General features: G+C 44.1%; 1 protein-coding gene across 2 annotated transcripts; it reads left to right on the top strand.

Moving 5' to 3' along the window:
- The first annotated feature begins 4,991 nt into the window (after nt 1–4,991).
- LOC121560206 (oocyte zinc finger protein XlCOF6-like) lies at nt 4,992–19,118 on the top strand. Of its 2 annotated transcripts, none has more exons than XM_045218403.1 (3): nt 4,992–5,150; nt 14,435–15,153; nt 17,491–19,118. In XM_045218403.1, exons 2-3 carry the CDS (start codon nt 14,478–14,480, stop codon nt 19,050–19,052), a joined length of 2,238 nt encoding a protein of 745 aa, XP_045074338.1. In that variant the 5' UTR covers nt 4,992–5,150; nt 14,435–14,477; the 3' UTR covers nt 19,053–19,118. The 2 variants fall into 2 exon arrangements, with proteins under 2 accessions (XP_045074338.1, XP_041729171.2); XM_041873237.2 differs by having other exon boundaries at nt 4,992–5,220.
- Nucleotides 19,119–19,728: the final 610 nt, after the last annotated feature.

Below are 19,728 nucleotides of genomic sequence, written 5' to 3'. Positions count from 1 at the left end.
CAAGGTGCTCCATCATGCTGGAAAAGGCATTGTTCGTCACCAAACTGTTATTGGATGGTTGGGAGAAGTTGCTCTCGGAGGATGTGTTGGTACCATCCTTTATTCATGGCTGTGTTCTTAGGCAGAATTGTGAGTGAGCCCACTCCCTTGGCTGAGAAGCAACCCCACACATGAATGGTTTCAGGATGCTTTACTGTTGGCATAACACAGGACTGATGGAAGCGCTCACCTTGTCTTCTCCGGACAAGCTTTTTTCCGGATGCCCCAAACAATCGGAAAGGGGATTCATCAGAGAAAATGACTTTACCCCAGTCCTCAGCAGTCCAATCCCTGTACCTTTTGCAGAATATTAGTCTGTCCCTGATGTTTTTCCTGGAGAGAAGTGGCTTCCTCGCTGCCCTTCTTGACCCCAGGCCATCCTCCAAAAGTCTTCGCCTCACTGTGCGTGCAGATGCACTCACACCTGCCTGCTGCCATTCCTGAGCAAGCTCTGCACTGGTGGTGCCCCGATCCCGCAGCTGAATCAACTTTAGGAGATGGTCCTGGAGCTTGCTGGACTTTCTTGGGCGCCCTGAAGCCTTCTTCACAACAATTGAACCTCTCTCCTTGAAGTTCTTGATGATCCGATAAATGGTTGATTTAGGTGCAATCTTACTAGCAGCAATATCCTTGCCTGTGAAGCCCTTTTGTGCAAAGCAATGATGAAGGCACGTGTTTCCTTGCAGGTAACCATGGTTAACAGAGGAAGAACAATGATTTCAAGCACCACCCTCATTTTAAAGCTTCCAGTCTGTTATTCTAACTCAATCAGCATGAAAGAGTGTTCTCCAGCCATGTCCTCGTCAACACTCTCACCTGTGTTAACGAGAGAATCACTGACATGATGTCATCTGGTCCTTTTGTGGCAGGGCTGAAATGCAGTGGAAATGTTTTTTTGGGATTAAGTTCATTTTCATGGCAAAGAGGGACTTTGCAATTAATTGCAATTCATCTGATCACTCTTCATAACATTCTGGAGTATATGCAAATTGCCATCATAAAAACTGAGGCAGCAGACTTTGTGAAAAATAATATTTGTGTCATTCTCAAAACTTTTGACCACGACTGTATGTAAGATTATGGAACGTATGATTACGGAGAGGCTAACTTACTTCCTGGAGAGCAGAGGGCTAGAATCGCCACATCAGAGTGCGTTCAGGAAGGGTAGGGGAACTATTGATCCAATGCTCTGCTTAGAAGCAGAGGTCAGGAAGGCTCAGGTGAACAAGGAGACTGTTGTAGCTGTCTTTTTTGATGTGGAGAAGGCGTATGATATGATGTGGAAGGAGGGGTTGTTAATCAAGCTCGATATTATGGGGGTAGGAAGAAGAACGTACAACTGGATAAAGGATTTCCTGTTTGGAAGGTCTATCCAGGTGAGGGTGGGGAAGTCTTTATCAGGCAGCTACCTGGTGGATAACGGTACACCACAGGGGAGCGTGAATTGTCCTCTGTTGTTCTCAATCATGATCAATGATGTTTACTCTCAGGTACAGCAGGATATTGGGAGGTTGTTATTTGCAGATGATGGGACCTTATGGAAGAGGGGAAGAAATGTGCCATACATAGTCAGGAAGGTACAGGAAGCAATTGATGAGGTAGAGCGGTGGGCATTAATGTGGGGATTCAGGTTCTCTGTAGAGAAAACTCAAACAGTGTTCTTTACCAGGAGGAAGGTGGGAGATGAGGTATGCTTTAGGTTATATGGGAGAAACTTGGAGAGGGTGGGGGCCTTCAGGTTCCTTGGGGTATACTTTGACACTAGACTGACCTGGGCAGAACACATTGAGAGAGTGGTGGGAAAGTGTAAGAAGGTGCTAAATGTGATGCGCTGTCTGACGGGGAAGGAGTGGGGGGCTGGGTGTTCCTCATTGAAATGTATGTTGCATTGATATGATCTGTAATAGACTGGCAGTATAGCATATGTTTCGGCAGCCCGGACCTCATTGGAAAGGCTAATGTCATACAGGGGCAAGGACTCGGATGTCCCCAGTGGCTGCATTACAGGTGGAGATGGGGGATATGCCATTGCAAATTAGGAGAAAGCAGCTGGCAATGAATTATTGGGTCAACCTACAAGGACATGGGGTGTCTCATCCTGCGAAAGGGATTTTACAGGCATGCTGGGAACATGAGCGAAGACAGAACACAAGCTTTGGGTGTGTGGGTAATACCCAGGTGAAGGAGATGGGACTGGATGGAAGGGAGTTTAGTCCAACGGTAGCTATTTCTGTAAATCCACCATGGCTACTCCCGCCTCCAGTAGTTGATCTAGAAGTGTTGGAGAGACTACAGAAAGATAGGGAGGGTGTTGATCCATCTGATTTGTTTAAGAGAAGTCTGGATACTGTGTATCAGGATTTTGTTGCCATTTACACAGATGGTTCAAAAGATTCAAAGACAGGACGTACTGGGTCAGCATTTGTAGGAACATGGGGTGGAAGTCAGGAAACGTATTACAGATCATCTGGCTGTATATACGGCGGAGCTGATGGCCATACTGTTGGCCTTGCAGTGGGTGGAGGAAGTCAAGCCAGACAGAGTAGTTATTTGCTCTGATTCATGTGTAGTGTTAATGAGTCTCCAGTCCTTAAGCTCACGTAGCAGACAAGACCTGCTTTATGAGGTGCTACAAACCCATGGCAGGATTAAACAGATGGGTATACAGATAAGATTTACTTGGGTCCCAGCCCATGTGGGGGTGGAGGGGAACGAGGCAGTAGATGTACTGGCTAAACAAGCACTTAGTAGTGGGGATGTTGATGTTGAAGTTTCAATGAGCAAGGCAGAGACAAAAAGACTGATATATACAGTGATGGTGCAGAGATGGCAGGAGCAGTGGAATAGAGATAATAAGGGAAGGCATTTATTTCAATTACAGAGGAAAGTCGGGGAGGGGAGGACGGCAGGAAGGGACAGAAGAGAGGAGGCTATTTTTACAAGATTAAGGGTGGGACACAGCCAGTTGAATAAGACATTAAATGTGATAGGAAAGCATCCAACAGGAAAGTGTGAATATTGTCAGGAAACGGAGACCGTGGAGCATTTATTGCCACAGTGTGGGCAGTATCAGAGGGAAAGAGAGAGGCTGAGATATAGTATGAGAGAGAAGGGCATACAGGAAATTAGTTTAAAGAGTATATTGAGCAGAACGTCATTAGATATAGTCTCAAATATTTTGTTATCTTTTTTAAGAGCAACGGGGCTGGCAGGTAGGATTTAGTTTCTTCCTGTCTCTGGCCCACACTCTAGTACAGTAGGTGGCGGTAATGCACCATAACGTTGGATGCCAACCGCCGATAAACCCCACCAAGGAAGAAGAAACCTAGCACATCTCCGTCCACCCTCCCGGATCGCACCTCTACGGGTATTGCCTTACTGCTAGGTCTGAAGAGTGTGTCTGTGCGGCTGGTCGACTTTAGGAACACAGTTGGGCAGAGTGGAACGGAGAGAAGTTATATTTATTTAAGTAACAACAATTAGTATGTGTGGATAAGGCTACAGTCTGCTTCAAATCAAATGTATTGGTCACATACACATGGTTAGCAGATGTTATTGTGAGTGTAGCGAAATGCTTGTGCTTCTAATTCCGACAGTGCAGTAATATCTAGCAAGTAATATCTAACAGTTCCACAACAAATATCTTAATACACACAAATCTAAGTAAAGGAATGGAATAGTAATATATAAATATATGGATGAGCAATGTCATTGTCAGAGCGGCATAGGCCAAAATGCAATAGATAGTACAGAATACAGTATATACATATGAGACGAGTAATGCAAGATATGTAAACATTATTAAAGTGGCATTATTAAAGTGACTAGTGTTCCATTTATTAAAGTGGCCAGTGATTTTCAAGTCTGTATGTAGGCAGCAGCGCCTCTGTGCTAGTGATGGCTTTTTAACATTCTGATGGCCTTGAGATATAAACTGTTTTTCAGTCTCTCGGTCCCAGCTTTGATGCACCTGTACTGACCTCGCCTTCTGGAAGATCGGGGTGAACAGGCAGTGGCTCGGTTGGTAGTTGTCCTTGATTATCTGTTTGGCCTTCCTGTGACATCGGGTGCTGTAGGTGTCCTGGAGGGCAGGTAGTTTGCCCCCAGTGATGTGTTGTGCAGACCGCACCACCCTCTGGAGAGCCCTGTGGTTGTGGGCGGTGCAGTTGCCGTACCAGGCGGTGATACAGCCCGACAGGATGCTCTCAATTGTGCATCTGTAAAAGTTTGTGAGGGTTTTAGGTGACAGGCCAAATTTCTTCAGCCTCTTGAGGTTGAAGAGACGCTGTTGCGCCTTCTTCACCACACTGTCTGTGTGGGTGGACCATTTCAGTTTGTCAGTGATAGGTACACCGAGGAACTTAAAACTTTCCACCTTCTCCACTGCTGTCCCGTCAATGTGGATAGGGGGGTGCACCCTCTGCTGTTTCCTAAAGTCCACGAACATCTCCTTTGTTTTGTTGACGTTGAGTGAGTGGTTATTTTCCTGACACCACACTCCTAGAGCCCTCACCTCCTCCCTGTAGGCTGTCTCGTCATTGTTGGTAATCAAGCCTACTACTGTTGAGTCATCTGCAAACTTCTGTAACAGTTCATTGATTAATAATATATATTATGGGTTTATCAATTGATGTATGCTGATTGTAGTGATATATGTTAGTGTTTTGATTTAATGTTTTACCTATGCACGCCTTTTTTCATGTTAAGAAGTACGTAGTAAGTACGCCTTAGACAAGTAAGCCTCGTAATGTTTAATAAAATCACAGAAAAAGCTCCTCTGAACTTCAAAATGCATTTTTTCACACTTTACATTTGCCATGAGAAAATTGTAAATGCAGCAAATTTGTCCTGAAGTGAGATGCAAGAAGCATCATCAGCCATAAAGGCTCGAGCCATGGAGTTGACATTGATATATCGATACTCGATTGGTCTGATCTGTGTGTGATGACGGGCTTAGCAGAAGTCGGAACCAAGCAAAGAACCAGGAGCTAGCAAGCTAACTAGATTAGTCTTCCATCATAGTGGGATATTCTACTTTCAATCTCCAAAATACAGCGTAAAACTGATCTTAGAACAACTTTATCGAAGGATCATCAAGCGAAAGTCACGAGGTATACTTCTTTCCAACGTGGTCAGGCTGGACAAAGACGTGCTAGCCTGTTAGCCTTTCTACTGTAGCTGGTAGGTAGCAAAGGTTACGGACACTTCTACTGGAGCCAGTTTGGTGTTTTTGTACACCACCAACCCCACGAACGATTAGCTAATGTTTAGGGCTTTGGTTTGATAAGAACTTGCTTAACCATAAAGTGGAACTGACAGCGTTTTAACTACAGATATGAAACAAACAGACAATCATATCAGTCCAAAAATATCAAATTCCCAATTTATGCTACAAAACCAACTTTGAGGTTTTATGAATAGGTTTGATTTGACTCAACATTCCATTACGTACAGTAAGGCATTGTTGACAGAACAGATGGGTGCAGTTCAATGCATGATTAATATTATTCACCAATACATTTCTTGGTAGTCCCAAAAATATTGCTATCAGGTTGTAAATCACAGCTGGCCTGGTACATTGTTTGCTGCCTCCATTCGGAATGCACGTTTCAGTTTCAATGATTTCAATATTTTCTACAAAAACGGACGAATGTAACTAAGGCTGGAAATGTCAATACAATCAAACTAGCAAGGGTAATGATCACAAGTCAGTGATAACGTGGCTAATAAGCTAGCGTATCTATTTATGTAGCAAGCTATTTATTGAACAAGCTAAAAACACGGAGCCTAGCATTAGCTAGCTGCTGGTAGGATGTCATGTCATTGGAGGAGTGGGTGAGTGACTGACTCGTTTTTCGGTGGCTACAACTAGATGCAGGTGTCATTTGGTTAGCTAGCAAGAAATGTGAATCGCTTTGCTAGCTAGCGATGCTGAACTTGAACGACTGTTATCCAGTTAGTATATCTCTTGCGTTCGTAAAAGTCACCCTGGCTATCTTCTCCGATTTCCGAGCACTCGTCTGTGTTCGCCAGATGCAGAATAATTGATGAATTTACCAACGCTCAAAACGGTTGAATATATTGCTTTAGAATTTTTCACAAATGCCTTATTCAACATAATTCCCAAACATTCTATGAATTTATGAAAACGACCATATCTAAGTGCTCGCTTGTCAGAAAATGTAAAAAAAAAAAAACGATTTAATGTTGCTACAACGCTGTCAGTTCCACTCTAATTCCCGGTTTATGAGGTGCAGCCATGGAGAATTACCTGAAAATAATTGTGACCCACCATCTCTTTTCGGTATTATTTTCCAAAATGTTTGATTGTGTTTTTTACGTTGGATAAAAAAAGTATAAACTCAGAGCTTCAAAATTGCAATTCATACACACTTCAGTTGGAGGAAACATGGGAAAGTAATGCTGCTTTGAAATTTGATGAATTTGTAATTCCATTTAGGAGAAAAAGGCTTTCAAACATTTTGATTTTCACATTTTCTCTACATTATCCTTGGGAAAAATATTTAGAAAATGAATACTTTAGGCCTCCCGAGTGGCGCAGCGGTCTAAAGCATGGCAGTGCTTAAGGCATCACTACAGACCCAGGTTTGATCCCGTGACCGGGGGTCCCATAGGGCGGCGCACAATTGGCCCAGCGCCGACGAAGATGGCGGCCTCACGACTAGCTCTTAGGAAACATCGGCGTACTTTGTTTTTTTATGTATTATTTTTTACATTATTAGCTCAGAAAGTGTTTTGTATCATTACATACAGCCGGGAAAAACTATTGATATCAGAGCGGCGGTAACTCACCAGCATTACGACCAGGAATACGACTTTCCCGAAGCAGATCCTTTGTTTGCTCTCCCCAGGGCAACTGAACTGATTCCAGCGGCTGACCCAAAACATCGCCGGCGGCGGAGGAGAGGCACTCGGAGCGGCCTGCTGGTTCGACTTAGGAGGCGCGCAAACCACCCACTGCTTCCAAGTATATTACTCGCTGATGTTCAGTCTTTGGATAACAAGGTCGATGAGCTCAGGGCAATGATTTCTTTCCAGAGAGACATCAGGGCCTGTAACATACTTTGTTTCACGGAAACATGGCTCTCTCTGGATATTCTGTCGAAATCGGTCCAACCAGATGGGTTCTCAGTTCATCGCGCAGACAGAAATAAATATCTCTCCGGGAAGCAGAAGGGCGGAGGTGTATGTTTCATGATTAACGACTCATGGTGTAATTGTAGAAACATACAGGAATTCAAGTCCTTTTGTTCACCCGACCTAGAATACCTCACAATCAAATGCAGACCGTATTATCTCCCAAGATAATTTTCTTCGGTTATAGTCACGGCCGTGTATATCCCCCCTCAAGCCGATACCACGACGGCCCTCAAATAACTTCACCGGACTTTAAGCAAACTGGAAACCACATATCCTGAGGCTGCATTTATTGTAGCCAGGGATTTTAACAAAGCAAATTTGAGGACTAGGCTGCAGAAGTTCTATCAACATATCAACTGTTGTACACAGGCTGCTAAAATTCTCGACCGTGTCTATTCAAACTTCCGGGATGGTTATAAGGACCTCCCCCGCCATCCTTTCGGCAAATCTGACCAAGACTCCATTTTGCTCCTCCCTTCCTATAGGCAGAAACTCAAACGCTGGTCTGACCAATCGGAATCCACGCTTCAAGATTGTTTTGATCACACGGACTGGGATATGTTCCGGGTAGCTTGCGAAAATAATTTAGATGAATACACTGAAACGGTGACTGAGTATATCAGGAAGTGTATAGGAGATGTTGTGCCTACTGTGACTATTAAAACCTACCCTAACCAGAAACCGTGGATAGACGGCAGCATTCATGCAAAACTGAAAGTGCGAACCACTGCATTTAACAATGGCAAGGTGACTGGGGATATGGCAGAATGCGAACAGTGTCAACGGCTCAGACACTCACTCCGCAAGGCAATTAAACAGACAAAACATCAGGATAGAGACAAAGTGGAGTCGCAATTCAACGGCTCAGACACGAGACAGGGTCTACAGACAATCACAGACTACAAAAGGAAAAGCAGCCACGACGTCTTGTTTCCGGAAAAGCTAAACACCTTCTTCGCCCGCTTTGAGGATAACACAGTGCCACCGACGCGGCCCACTACCAAGGACTGTGGGCTCTCCTTTTCCATGGTGGATGTGAGTAAGACATTTAAGCATGTTAACCCCCGCAAGGCTGCCGGTCCAGACGGCATCCCTAGCCGCGTCCTCAGAGCATGCGCAGACCAGCTGGCTGGTGTGTTTTACGGACATATTCAATCTCTCCCTATCCCAGTCTGATGTCCCCACATGCTTCAAGATGGCCACCATTGTTCTTGTACCCAAGAAAGCAAAGGTAACTGAACTAAATGACTATCACCCCGTAGCACTCACCTCTGTCATCATGAAGTGCTTTGAGAGACTAGTCAAGGATCATATCACCTCTACCTTACCTGACACCCTAGACCCACTTCAATTAGCTTACCGCCCCAATAGATCCACAGACGATGCAATCGCCATCACACTGCACACTGCCCTATCCCATCTGGACAAGAGGAATACCTATGTAAGAATGCTGTTCATTGACTATAGCTCAGCATTCAACACCATAATACCCTCCAAGCTCATCATTAAGCTCGAGGCCCTGGGTCTGAACCCCGCCCTGTGCAACTGGGTCCTGGACTTCCTGACGGGCCGCCCCCAGGTGGTGAAGGTAGGAAACGACATCTCCACTTCGCTGATCCTCAACACTGGGCCCCCTCAAGGGTGCATGTTCAGCCCCCTCCTGTACTCCCTGTTCACCCATGACTGCGTGGCCAAGCACGCCTCCAACTCAATCATCAAGTTTGCAGACAACACAACAGTAGTAGGCTTGATTACCAACAATGACGAGACAGCCTACAGGGAGGAGGTGAGGGCACATCAGATCCTCTTCAACCTCAGGAGGCTGAAGAAATTTGGCTCGGCACCTAAAACCCTCACAAACTTTTACAGATGCACAAATGAGAGCATCCTGTCGGGCTGTATCACCACCTGGTACGGCAACTGCACCGCCCGCAACCGCAGGGCTCTCCAGAGGGTGGTGCGGTCTGCCAAACGCATTATCGGGGGCAAACTACCTGCCGGGGGCAAACTACCTGCCCTCCAGGACACCTACAGCACCCGATGTCACAGGAAGGCCATCAACCACCCGAGCCACTGCCTGTTCACCCCGCTATCATCCAGAAGGCGAGGTCAGTACAGGTGCATCAAAGCTGGGACCGAAAGACTGAAAAACAGCTTCTATCTCAAGAACATCAGACTGGAAAATAGCCATCACTAGCACATTAGAGGCTGCTGCTGCCTATTGAAATCACTGGCCACTTTAAGAAATGGAACACTAGTCACTTTAATAATGTTTACATATCTTACATTACTAATCTCATATGTACAGTGGGGAGAACAAGTATTTGATACACTGCCGATTTTGCAGGTTTTCCTACTTACAAAGCATGTAGAGGTCTGTCATTTTTATCATAGGTACACTTCAACTGTGAGAGACAGAATCTAAAACAAAAATCCAGAAAATCACATTGTATGATTTTTAAGTAATTAATTTGCATTTTATTGCATGACATAAGTATTTGATACATCAGAAAAGCAGAACTTAATATTTGGTACAGAAACCTTTGTTTGCAATTACAGAGATCATACGTTTCCTGTAGGTCTTGACCAGGTTTGCACACACTGCAGCAGGGATTTTGGCCCACTCCTCCATACAGACCTTCTCCAGATCCTTCAGGCTTCGGGGCTGTTGCTGGGCAATACGGACTTTCAGCTCCCTCCAAAGATTTTCTATTGGGTTCAGGTCTGGAGACTGGCTAGGCCACTCCAGGACCTTGAGATGCTTCTTACGGAGCCACTCCTTAGTTGCCCTGGCTGTGTGTTTCGGGTCGTTGTCATGCTGGAAGAGCCACGACCCATCTTCAATGCTCTTACTGAGGGAAGGAGGTTGTTGGCCAAGATCTCGCGATACATGAACCCATCCATCCTCCCCTCAATACGGTGCAGTCGTCCTGTCCCCTTTGCAGAAAAGTATCCCCAAAGAATGATGTTTCCACCTCCATGCTTCACGGTTGGGATGGTGTTCTTGGGGTTGTACTCATCCTTCTTCTTCCTCCAAATACGGCGAGTGGAGTTTAGACCAAAAAGCTCTATTTTTGTCTCATCAGACCACATGACCTTCTCCCATTCCTCCTCTGGATCATCCAGATGGTAATTGGCAAACTTCAGACGGTCCTGGACATGCACTGGCTTGAGCAGGGGGACCTTGTGTGCGCTGCAGGATTTTAATCCATGACGGCGTAGTGTGTTACTAATGGTTTTCTTTGAGACTGTGGTCCCAACTCTCTTCAGGTCATTGACCAGGTCCTGCCGTGTAGTTCTGGGCTGATCCCTCACCTTCCTCATGATCATTGATGCCCCACGAGGTGAGATCTTGCATGGAGCCCCAGACCGAGGGTGATTGACCGTCATCTTGAACTTCCATTTTCTAATAATTGCGCCAACAGTTGTTGCCTTCTCACCAAGCTGCTTGCCTATTGTCCTGTAGCCCATCCCAGCCTTGTGCAGGTCTACAATTTTATCCCCGATGTCCTTACACAGCTCTCTGCTCTTGGCCATTGGGGAGAGGTTGGAGTCTGTTTAATTGAGTGTGTGGACAGGTGTCTTTTATACAGTTAACGAGTTCAAACAGGTGCAGTTAATACAGGTAATGAGTGGAGAACAGGAGGGCTTCTTAAAGAAAAACTAACAGGTCTGTGAGAGCTGGAATTCTTACTGGTTGGTAGGTGATCAAATACTTATGTCATGCAATAAAAAGAAAATTAATTACTTAAAAATCATACAATGTGATTTTCTGGATTTTTTTGTTCTCCCCACGGTATATATTCTATAATATTCTACTGTATCTTGGTCTATTCCGCTCTGACATTGCTCGTCCATATATTTATGTATATATTCTTCATTCCATTCCTTAAGATGTTTGTGTATTGGGTATATGTTGTGAAATTGTTAGATATTACTGCACTGTCGGAGCTAGAAGCACAAGCTTTTTGCTACACCCGCATTAACATCTGCTAAACATGTGTATGTGACAAATAAGATTTGATATGGGAGTGTTTGACAGAGCCTGCTCATCGTGCTCTAGTCACTCCTTGTGGCGGGCCGGGTGCCTGCAGGCTGACTTCGGTTGTCAGTTGAACAGTGTTTCCTCCGACACATTGGTGCGGCTGGCTTCTGGGTTAAGTGGGCGGGTGTTAAGGAGCGCGGTTTGGAGGATGCATGACTCGACCTTCGCCTCTCCCAAACCCGTTGGGGAATTGCAGCGATGAGACAAGATCATAATAAGACGTAAAAGGGGGGTAAAATACAAAAATAAATATAAAAAATATTTTAAAAGGTTGAGGAATACTTCAACCAAATTGCCAAAAGGGATTCTCTGAACATTATCTCATCAAGTTCCCCCATTAGGCCACGATGCGCTGCACTACAAGGAACAGCAAGCACTGCCAACCTGCTGCACGTCAAAAGGCAGTGCATTGCCGCACATACCCCTCATCCCAGAACCACACACACGAGTGCACTGTATCATATCGATACTAATGGCACTGACCAAATCTTCTACCGGACCGAAAGTTTAAACGTATTGTAGGCTAAATGTCCAAGTTTCGATTCCAACGAGTCATTGCTGTAGCCTACAGAAAGTGTCATCTTGGTTGTCAAAAAGTTATAAGATAAAGGATTCAGACGCGGGTATAAATTACTACTAATAGGTCACATAAATAATAAGTCAACAGTTGAGTCATCTGCTTTATGAAATTACAGCCTGATCCGCTCCCATCTGTGAATTCAACGTCAATTGTGCTGCTTTCGTGTGTCTGTTTACTGCGCGTAGCAGAGGGAAAGTGTACAGACACATGCCTAAGGTGACAACATTTAAAATACCCAAATGCAGGACAACAGGATGATTTTGCCGGAGATTCGTGGAACAGTGTAGCCTACATGAAAGAAACCATTTGGCAACATTTGCATATTAATTTAGATCTTCTTGAATTACGGTTTTGTGAGCAAATTAGAACAGATGGTGTTAAACTATATAGCCTTCCTGTATTTTGTTTCAATCAAAGCACATTCTGCCTAGTGACGCGCACTGTTATCTAACTTTACTAAACGAGCGCCATAGTGAGAAGTGGCGGACCGTGCTCCAGTTTGCGCTGGCCTGCAGCACTGAACGAGCAATTGAAGTGTAGCCATTTATTTAGCCTTGCGCAAAATTTGGTGAAGCTGAAACGAGACGACGTGTGGCTGATTTTATGAAAATCTGGGAATATTTGGCCAAGGAAACATTTCCGGTTGGTCTCAGGGAATGTAAAACTGTTAGGATGGGAGACGATTTAAAACGGGATTGAGTGAAGTAGCAGAAATTGTTGAATGAGCAACTAATGAGCATGGTGAGTCTAATATGGCAATTTGTAGCTCTTTTATCAGAAGCATGTTTTTTAGGAGGCCTAACTGTCCTGATCTTCTCAAAAATATATGTATGCCGGGTTGTGTCCAGTCCGGGGGATGCTTTCACATCTCTGGGAGGAAGGACGACAACATCGCACAGCAGCTAAAACCTGGTTCCATCTTAGTGAAAGCTCCTTGGCCACAACAACACCAGGCTCCAGACAATTAAAGCTGTAAAGGAGGAAAGCAGACTAAAATAGACAAGACATTCAAACCTTGCATACCAGAAATAACATTCATTGACCCCCAAGTCCAATCAATAAGATCAAAGTACAAAGACGAAATACCTGAAGTGTTCCTTGTTCACCCTCGATCATCTCCTTGTACTGATGGCGGAGAGCAGGTTTATGCTGAAAGACAAATTCCAGAAAAATGGGTTCAAACATTAATTAATTCATTTCTTTATAGATTGTTATTTCCTGTTGACCGCTACAGCTGTACTAAAACGCCCTGTACACACTTAACCTGCTTCCAGTCCAAGAATGGCAGCGCAGACACAAGATTACTAGCTAGATTTAGCAAACATTTAGCTTCATAATTACCAGCTGGCTAGATGTAAGTGGTATTCATCTAGCTAGCCAGCTAGTTGAACATGCAAAAAAAACGACCTTGAAATCTATAATCCAATAGCTAGCTAGCTATTTAGCTATCATTTCATTGTGGTTTGCTAGCTAGCCAACTTAGCATGTGTCCCTAATCACTTAAAATGGGGTTTGATTAGCTTGCTAATCGATTAGCATTCGCACCACAGTGGCTATTTTCGGTAGCTAGCTAGTTGAACATGCAACTATCTAGCTAGCTATATAGCTAACAATAGCTAGCAATGAAAACAACTTTCAACAAGTTGAGACAATATTGTATGTACATGTAACTATCTTGGCATTTTAACTGTAGACTCTTACCTGTGTATGGATTATGATGATTCACGGCAGACTGCTCGGCTTCAACCAGTCCAGACTGCTTTTGCCACAGAAGAGAGAGAGCTGTGTCGATACCAGCAGCTGTATTCAGGACAACACTGGTATTGAAAGCTGTAGCTACACGTTGCATATTGTCCATTATGAAAATATGAGTAAATCCAATGGATCTTTCAAATATCTGTGGTAGCAGAGAGGAGGATGTGCCATTTGACAGAGAAGCCTTCCACCCTATAAAGAGAGGAGGATGTGCCATTTTTCACAGAGAAGCCTTCCACCCTATAAAGAGAGGAGGATGTTCCATTTCACAGAGAAGCCTTCCACCCTATGTAGCTCCATCAACAGCTCGATTAACTAGTCTGGTTGTGCTCTAGACTTCCCTTCTCTCAGCGTGACCAGGGCAGCGGCAGTCTGAACACAAAGTAACCCTTTTAGGCCCCACTTCTTCCACCCACCCCAATGCCACACTAGTGCCCACACCTCAGCAGAGAAGACCGAAGCTCTATCAGACAGCCACCTCCCCTGGTGTATCTGAAACCAGGGAACATGTATCCCAAACCCTGCTCTCCCACTGCCTGTGTTCCTCTGTGAAGATCTGCAAGTAGGGACCCCATGCCCGCCAACATTGAAATGGCTCCCTTTCACAGATCTCCCTATATGATGTCATCTTAGTTCCTAGGTATTAGTCAAACTAAGGCAAAACACAATAGATGGCGGTTTACATGTCATCTTGACATGTATAGCCTTTTCATGACATTTTATGAATATACCAACATTTAAACATGCCTGAATATTCCTAAACCAATTTAACACAAAGTAAAAAGAAACAAATTCTTAGAGTGAAATGACAGATGCAATCGTTAATGTGTTCTAATCTTTAATTTTCATTGCAGGTCATTGACTGCATTGCTGTTGTTGCTACGTGAGCAGGTCAATATGAGTGGAGAGAGGGAAACGTTGATGGATGAAATCGAACAGAGTTTATACACTTTAACCAAGGACAATTTACGCTGCCTGTGTGAACGCATTGGAATAGGTGGCAAGGATGGCTTCAATGTTCAAGGAAAGAATCACCATCACTCATTGCGCCGTAACATCCTGGAGCAACTTTGGGAAAATACAAATTCAATGGAATCGGAGGAGCAGGGAATGTCTTGGTTAAACCAACTGAAAGAGGACATCAGAAAGATACAGGAGGATGGTAGATGTGCACCTTTGAGTCCCAGCCAATCCATTGATGATGATGCTGTAGACTGTGATGAAGAAGGGAACCAGAAGGACATGGATTGGTTACGTAGCGAAAGGCTGGAGGCGGAGCCCATTAGTCCCAGCCAATCCTTTGATAACGACGCTGCAGACTGCGACGAAGAATGGGGTGAGGAGGACAGGAATTGGTTTCCTAGCAAAGGTCTGGAGGCTGAGCCAGCTGCAGAGAGACGCACACCAGAGAAGAGAGTGAGTGGATCCCCCTATCTGTCCTCTCCTGGTAAGGCCTTACTGCTGGGTCTGAAGAGGGTGTCTGTGCGGCTGGTCGACTGCAGGAAAACACTGGGGTTGAGAGGAACTGCTGGAGGAGGAGACGTGGAGGAGGAAGGAGATGTGATTCATCAAAGTAAGTGCAGCAGGATAGGTTTAGTTTTGTACAATTGCGAAGTTTAATTGTTGTTGTCTAACATTACAGTGCAGTCGAGGGGCCTCTGATATCAATGTTTGTAAGATGCATTAACACTTTTGTGTTTAACATTGTAGAATCGTTAAACAGGGGACAGCGACATGTCAAATCAAATCCAATCAAATGTATTTTTCACATGCGGCGAATACAACAGGTGAAGACTTTACTGTGAAATGCTTACTTAAAATGCAAAGGTTTCACATTTAACGCCTTCATTATTATTATTATTGTAGAATCGTACCTGAACTACTGTTCAGTCATGTGGTCAGGTGCCACAAAGAGGGACATCGGAAAATTACAATTGGCTCAGAACAGGGCAGCATGGCTGTACATGGAGAGCTAACATGAATAATATGCATGTAAATCTCTCATGGCTCAAAGTGGAGTAGAGATTGACTTCATCACTACTTGTTTTTATGAGAAGTGTTGACAAGCTGAATGGTGTCTGTTTTAAACTACTAGCACACAGCTTGGACACCCATTGCATACCCCACAAAACATGCCACCAGAGGTCTTTTCACAATCCCCAAATTCAGAAGACTATGGGAGGCGCACAGTACTACATAGAGGCATGACTACATGGAACTCTATTCCACATCAGGGAATTGATGCAAGCATTAGAATCCAATTTAAAAAAACAGATGAAAATACAGCTTATGGAACAGCGGGGACTGTGAAGAGATACAAACACACACACACACAGACGCACAGGAACAGACACGCATACGCACACACACGCTAGCACACACACGTACATTGTAATATTGTAGTATGGTGGTTTTATACATTTTGTGTTGTAGATATGTAGTGGTGTAATAATGTTATATGATGTACTGTTTTATCTTTTGTTTTATGTGTGATGTAAGTGCCTTAATGTGTTTGGACACCAGGAAGAGTAGCTAATGGGGATCACTAATAAATACAAATAGTAATAGAAAATCTTGGAATCAGCCCTAGCCTTAACAGGAAGCCAGCCTAGAGAGGCTAGTTATTTTTTGGGTTGTAGTCAACATTCTAGCAGCTGTGGTTAGCACTAACTGAAGTGTATTTAGTGCTTTATCTGGGTAGCAGGAGAGTAGAGCATTGCTGTAGTCTGACACAAAAGCATGGATTAGCTTTTCTGCATCATTTTTTGAGAAAGTTTAAGATTTTTTGCAATGTTACGAAGATAAAATAAATATGCCCTTGAAATATTTTTTTATATGTTCATCAAAAGAAAGATCAGGGTCCAGAGTAACGTTGAGGTCCTTCACAGCTTCATTTGAGACGACTGTACAATCATCAAGATGAATTGTCAGATCAAACAGCAGATCTCTTTGTTTCTTGTGGCCTAGAACTAGCATCTCCGTTTTGTCCGAGATAAAAGTAAAACATTTCCCGCCATCTGCTTCCAGGGTCGGACATTTTGGGGCTTCAACATGTTTCATCGAAATGTACAGCTATGTGTCATCCACATAGCAGGGAAAGTTGACATTTTGTTTCCGAATAGCATCACCAAGAAGTAGAATATATAGTAAAAGAAATAGTGGTCCTAAAACGGAACCTTGAGGAACACCGAAACATACAATTGATTTGTCAGAGGACAAACCATCCACAGAGACAAAATTACACCTTTCCGACAACCAAGCAAGAACTTGTCCATGTAGACCAATTAGGGTTTCCAATCTCTCCAAAATAATCGGGTGATTGATGGTGTCAAAAGCGGCAGTAAGGTCTAGGAGCACGAGGACAGATGCAGAGCCTTGTACAGGCTTCCTTCTTTTCACTCTGTCATTTAGGTTAGTATTATGGAGTAACTACAATGTACTCCTCAGTTTTTTCCTATCACAACCATTAAAGTCTTCGTTTTAAAATCGCCATTGGCCTCATGGTGAAATCCCTGAGAGGTTTCCTTTCTCTCCGGCAACCGCGTTAGGAAGGACGCCTGTATATTTGTAGTGACTGGGTGTATTGATACACCGTCCAAAGTGTAATTAATAACTTCACCATGCTCAAAGGGGATATTCAATGTCTGTTTTTTTTTTCTCCATTTTTCTTCTACTCCTAAACTTATTTAGCCATAACAAATGGGTTAAAGACATTTTAAGCTTTTAATTGTTAAAAATCTTCCACTTTGACATTGAGGTATTGTGTATAAATTCAGGCTGTAACACAACAAAATGTGGAAAAAGACAAGGGTTGTGAATACTTTCTGAAGACACTGTAATGCCTCAATATGATGTCACTTCTGTAGGACAAACTGTATTCACTGTTTGTTTGATTGTCTCTTTCAAACAGGAGAGAGACGTAGCAACCGTGGATCTTCTGGGGAGCCTCAACAACAACAACAACAACATGCTGACGACCCAGATGGGAGTCTCCCCACATCAAAACACCTCAACAAACAACAGCAAAGACATACAGGGAAGAAACCATGCCACTGCTGCTCTGACTGTGGGAAGACTTTCGGAGATCCAGCGACACTCAAAATGCACCAAAGAATCCATACAAGAGAGAAACCATACCGCTGCTCACAGTGTGGGGAGACTTTCAGTCAAAAAAGGACTCTTAAGATGCACCAGCAAATACACACTGGGAAGAAACCTCACCACTGCTCTGACTGCGGAAAGAGTTTCAGTGTTTTATCAAGGTTGAAAATCCATCAAAGCACCCACACCGAAAATAAACTATTCCAATGCTCCAAGTGTGGGAAAGGTTTTGCAAACAACCAGTATCGAAAAATACATGAGGAAACGGTACATGAACCTCCCGCAGAAAGGTCTTACCACTGCTCTGACTGCGGGAAGAGATACCGTTTTTTATCAACCTTCAAAAACCATCGAAGAAAACACACAGGAGAAAAACCGTTCCAATGCGCCAAGTGCGAGAAAAGTTTTGCTCAAAAATCCACTCTAAAAGCACACGAGCTAACACACATGCCTGCCGCAGAAAGGCCTTACCAATGCTCCTACTGCGAGAAGAGGTTTTGTATTTCGGCATCCTTTAATTTGCATATGAGAATGCATACTGAAGAAAAAACATTCCAATGTTCTGACTGCGGAATGCGGTTCATTCACGCCAGTTTACTGAAAGAACACGAACATAAACATAAGCCCTCCGCCGAAAGACCCTTCCGCTGCTCTAAATGTGGGGCGTGTTTTACTACAAAAGGTAATCTTAAATTTCACCAGCTGACGCACAACCGGGGAGAGAGAACTTACTGTTGCACTGAGTGTGGGCATTGTTTCTCTCATCCGATATATCTGAAGAAACACCAGAAAAGGCACAGTAAAGACAAGTCCATTGTCTGTGACTTGTGCGGGAAGGCCTTCAACCATCCAAGCAACTTCAGAACTCACATGAAGATACACCAAGGAGTGAAACCGTACCACTGCTCCGACTGTGGCAGGAGCTTCATATTCCGCCAAGGTTTAACAACACACCAGCGTGTGCACACCGGAGAGCTGCCTTACGTATGTGATCAATGTGGAAAGAGGTTTTCTCAGTACAATTCTTTGATGAATCACCAGCGAACACACACCGGGGAGAAACCTTACCCATGCTCTGTCTGTGGGATGAGCTTCAGTCGGTCACAAAACCTGGCTGCACACAAGAGAACTCATACTGGAGAGAAGCCTCACGCCTGTGATCAGTGTGGGAAGAGGTTTTCCCGAACCGACGCATTGGCTGTACACAAACGCACCCACACCGGAGAGAAGCCTTACAGCTGTGATATATGTGGGGAGAGGTTCACCTATTTAGTAGGCATGTTGAAACATAAGAAAGGACATGGACATCCTGCAGGTGATGTACTCTGTCCTGAATGGCCTCAGAACGATTCTAGCTCTGTCTATGAATAGAGAGAACTTGCAGAAGACAGCAATATGTCGTTTATCTTACAATCTAACCCCCTGGGAGACACACAAACACAAACACGCACACAGACAAACCCAGAGGGTGGCAGGTAGCCTAGCGGTTAAGAGCGTTAGGCCTGTAACTGAAAGGTATCTGGTTCGAATCCCAGAGCTGGCAAAAGTTCTTCTAACCTTTGCCGGCTCAGGGATTCGATTCGAACCAGGTAGGCTACCTGCCGCCCTCTGGGTTTGTCTGTGTGCGTGTTTGTGTGTCTCCCATGGGGTTAGATTGTAAGATAAACAACATATTGCTGTTCTGCCCTTGAGCAAGCCAGTTAGCCCCCAATAACAACTGCTCCCCGGGCACATATGATGTAGCCCCCCACAACTCTGTGATTCAGAGGGGTTAAATGCGGAATGTTTAAGGCATTTATTTAGTTGTGCAACTGGCTAGTTATCCTTTATTTATTTTCCACCCAGTGGTTAACTATGGTTTTTGAGAGTGGTTACTATGGTTTTTGAGAGTGGTTACTATGGTTTTTGAGAGTGGTTACTATGGTTTTTGAGAGTGGTTACTGTGGTTTTTGAGAGTGGTTACTACATGTCCTCAGCATTGGACTGAAACACACAGCAATGATTGCACCTTTAAATTGTCTGAAATTACAGTGTTGTGTTGTATACA

The sequence above is a fragment of the Coregonus clupeaformis genome, unplaced genomic scaffold (genome assembly GCF_020615455.1).
Source record: "Coregonus clupeaformis isolate EN_2021a unplaced genomic scaffold, ASM2061545v1 scaf1546, whole genome shotgun sequence".
Classification (NCBI taxonomy): domain Eukaryota; kingdom Metazoa; phylum Chordata; class Actinopteri; order Salmoniformes; family Salmonidae; genus Coregonus; species Coregonus clupeaformis.
This window is presented reverse-complemented; position numbering and strand designations above follow the sequence as displayed.

Bases quoted from the DNA above. Each gene is read 5' to 3' on its own strand.
- LOC121560206 (XM_045218403.1), top strand. From the start codon at position 14,478: ATGAGTGGAGAGAGGGAAACGTTGATGGATGAAATCGAACAGAGTTTA. The intron at 15,154-17,490 runs GTAAGTGCAGCA...TCTTTCAAACAG, and splicing joins AGGAGATGTGATTCATCAAA to GAGAGAGACGTAGCAACCGT.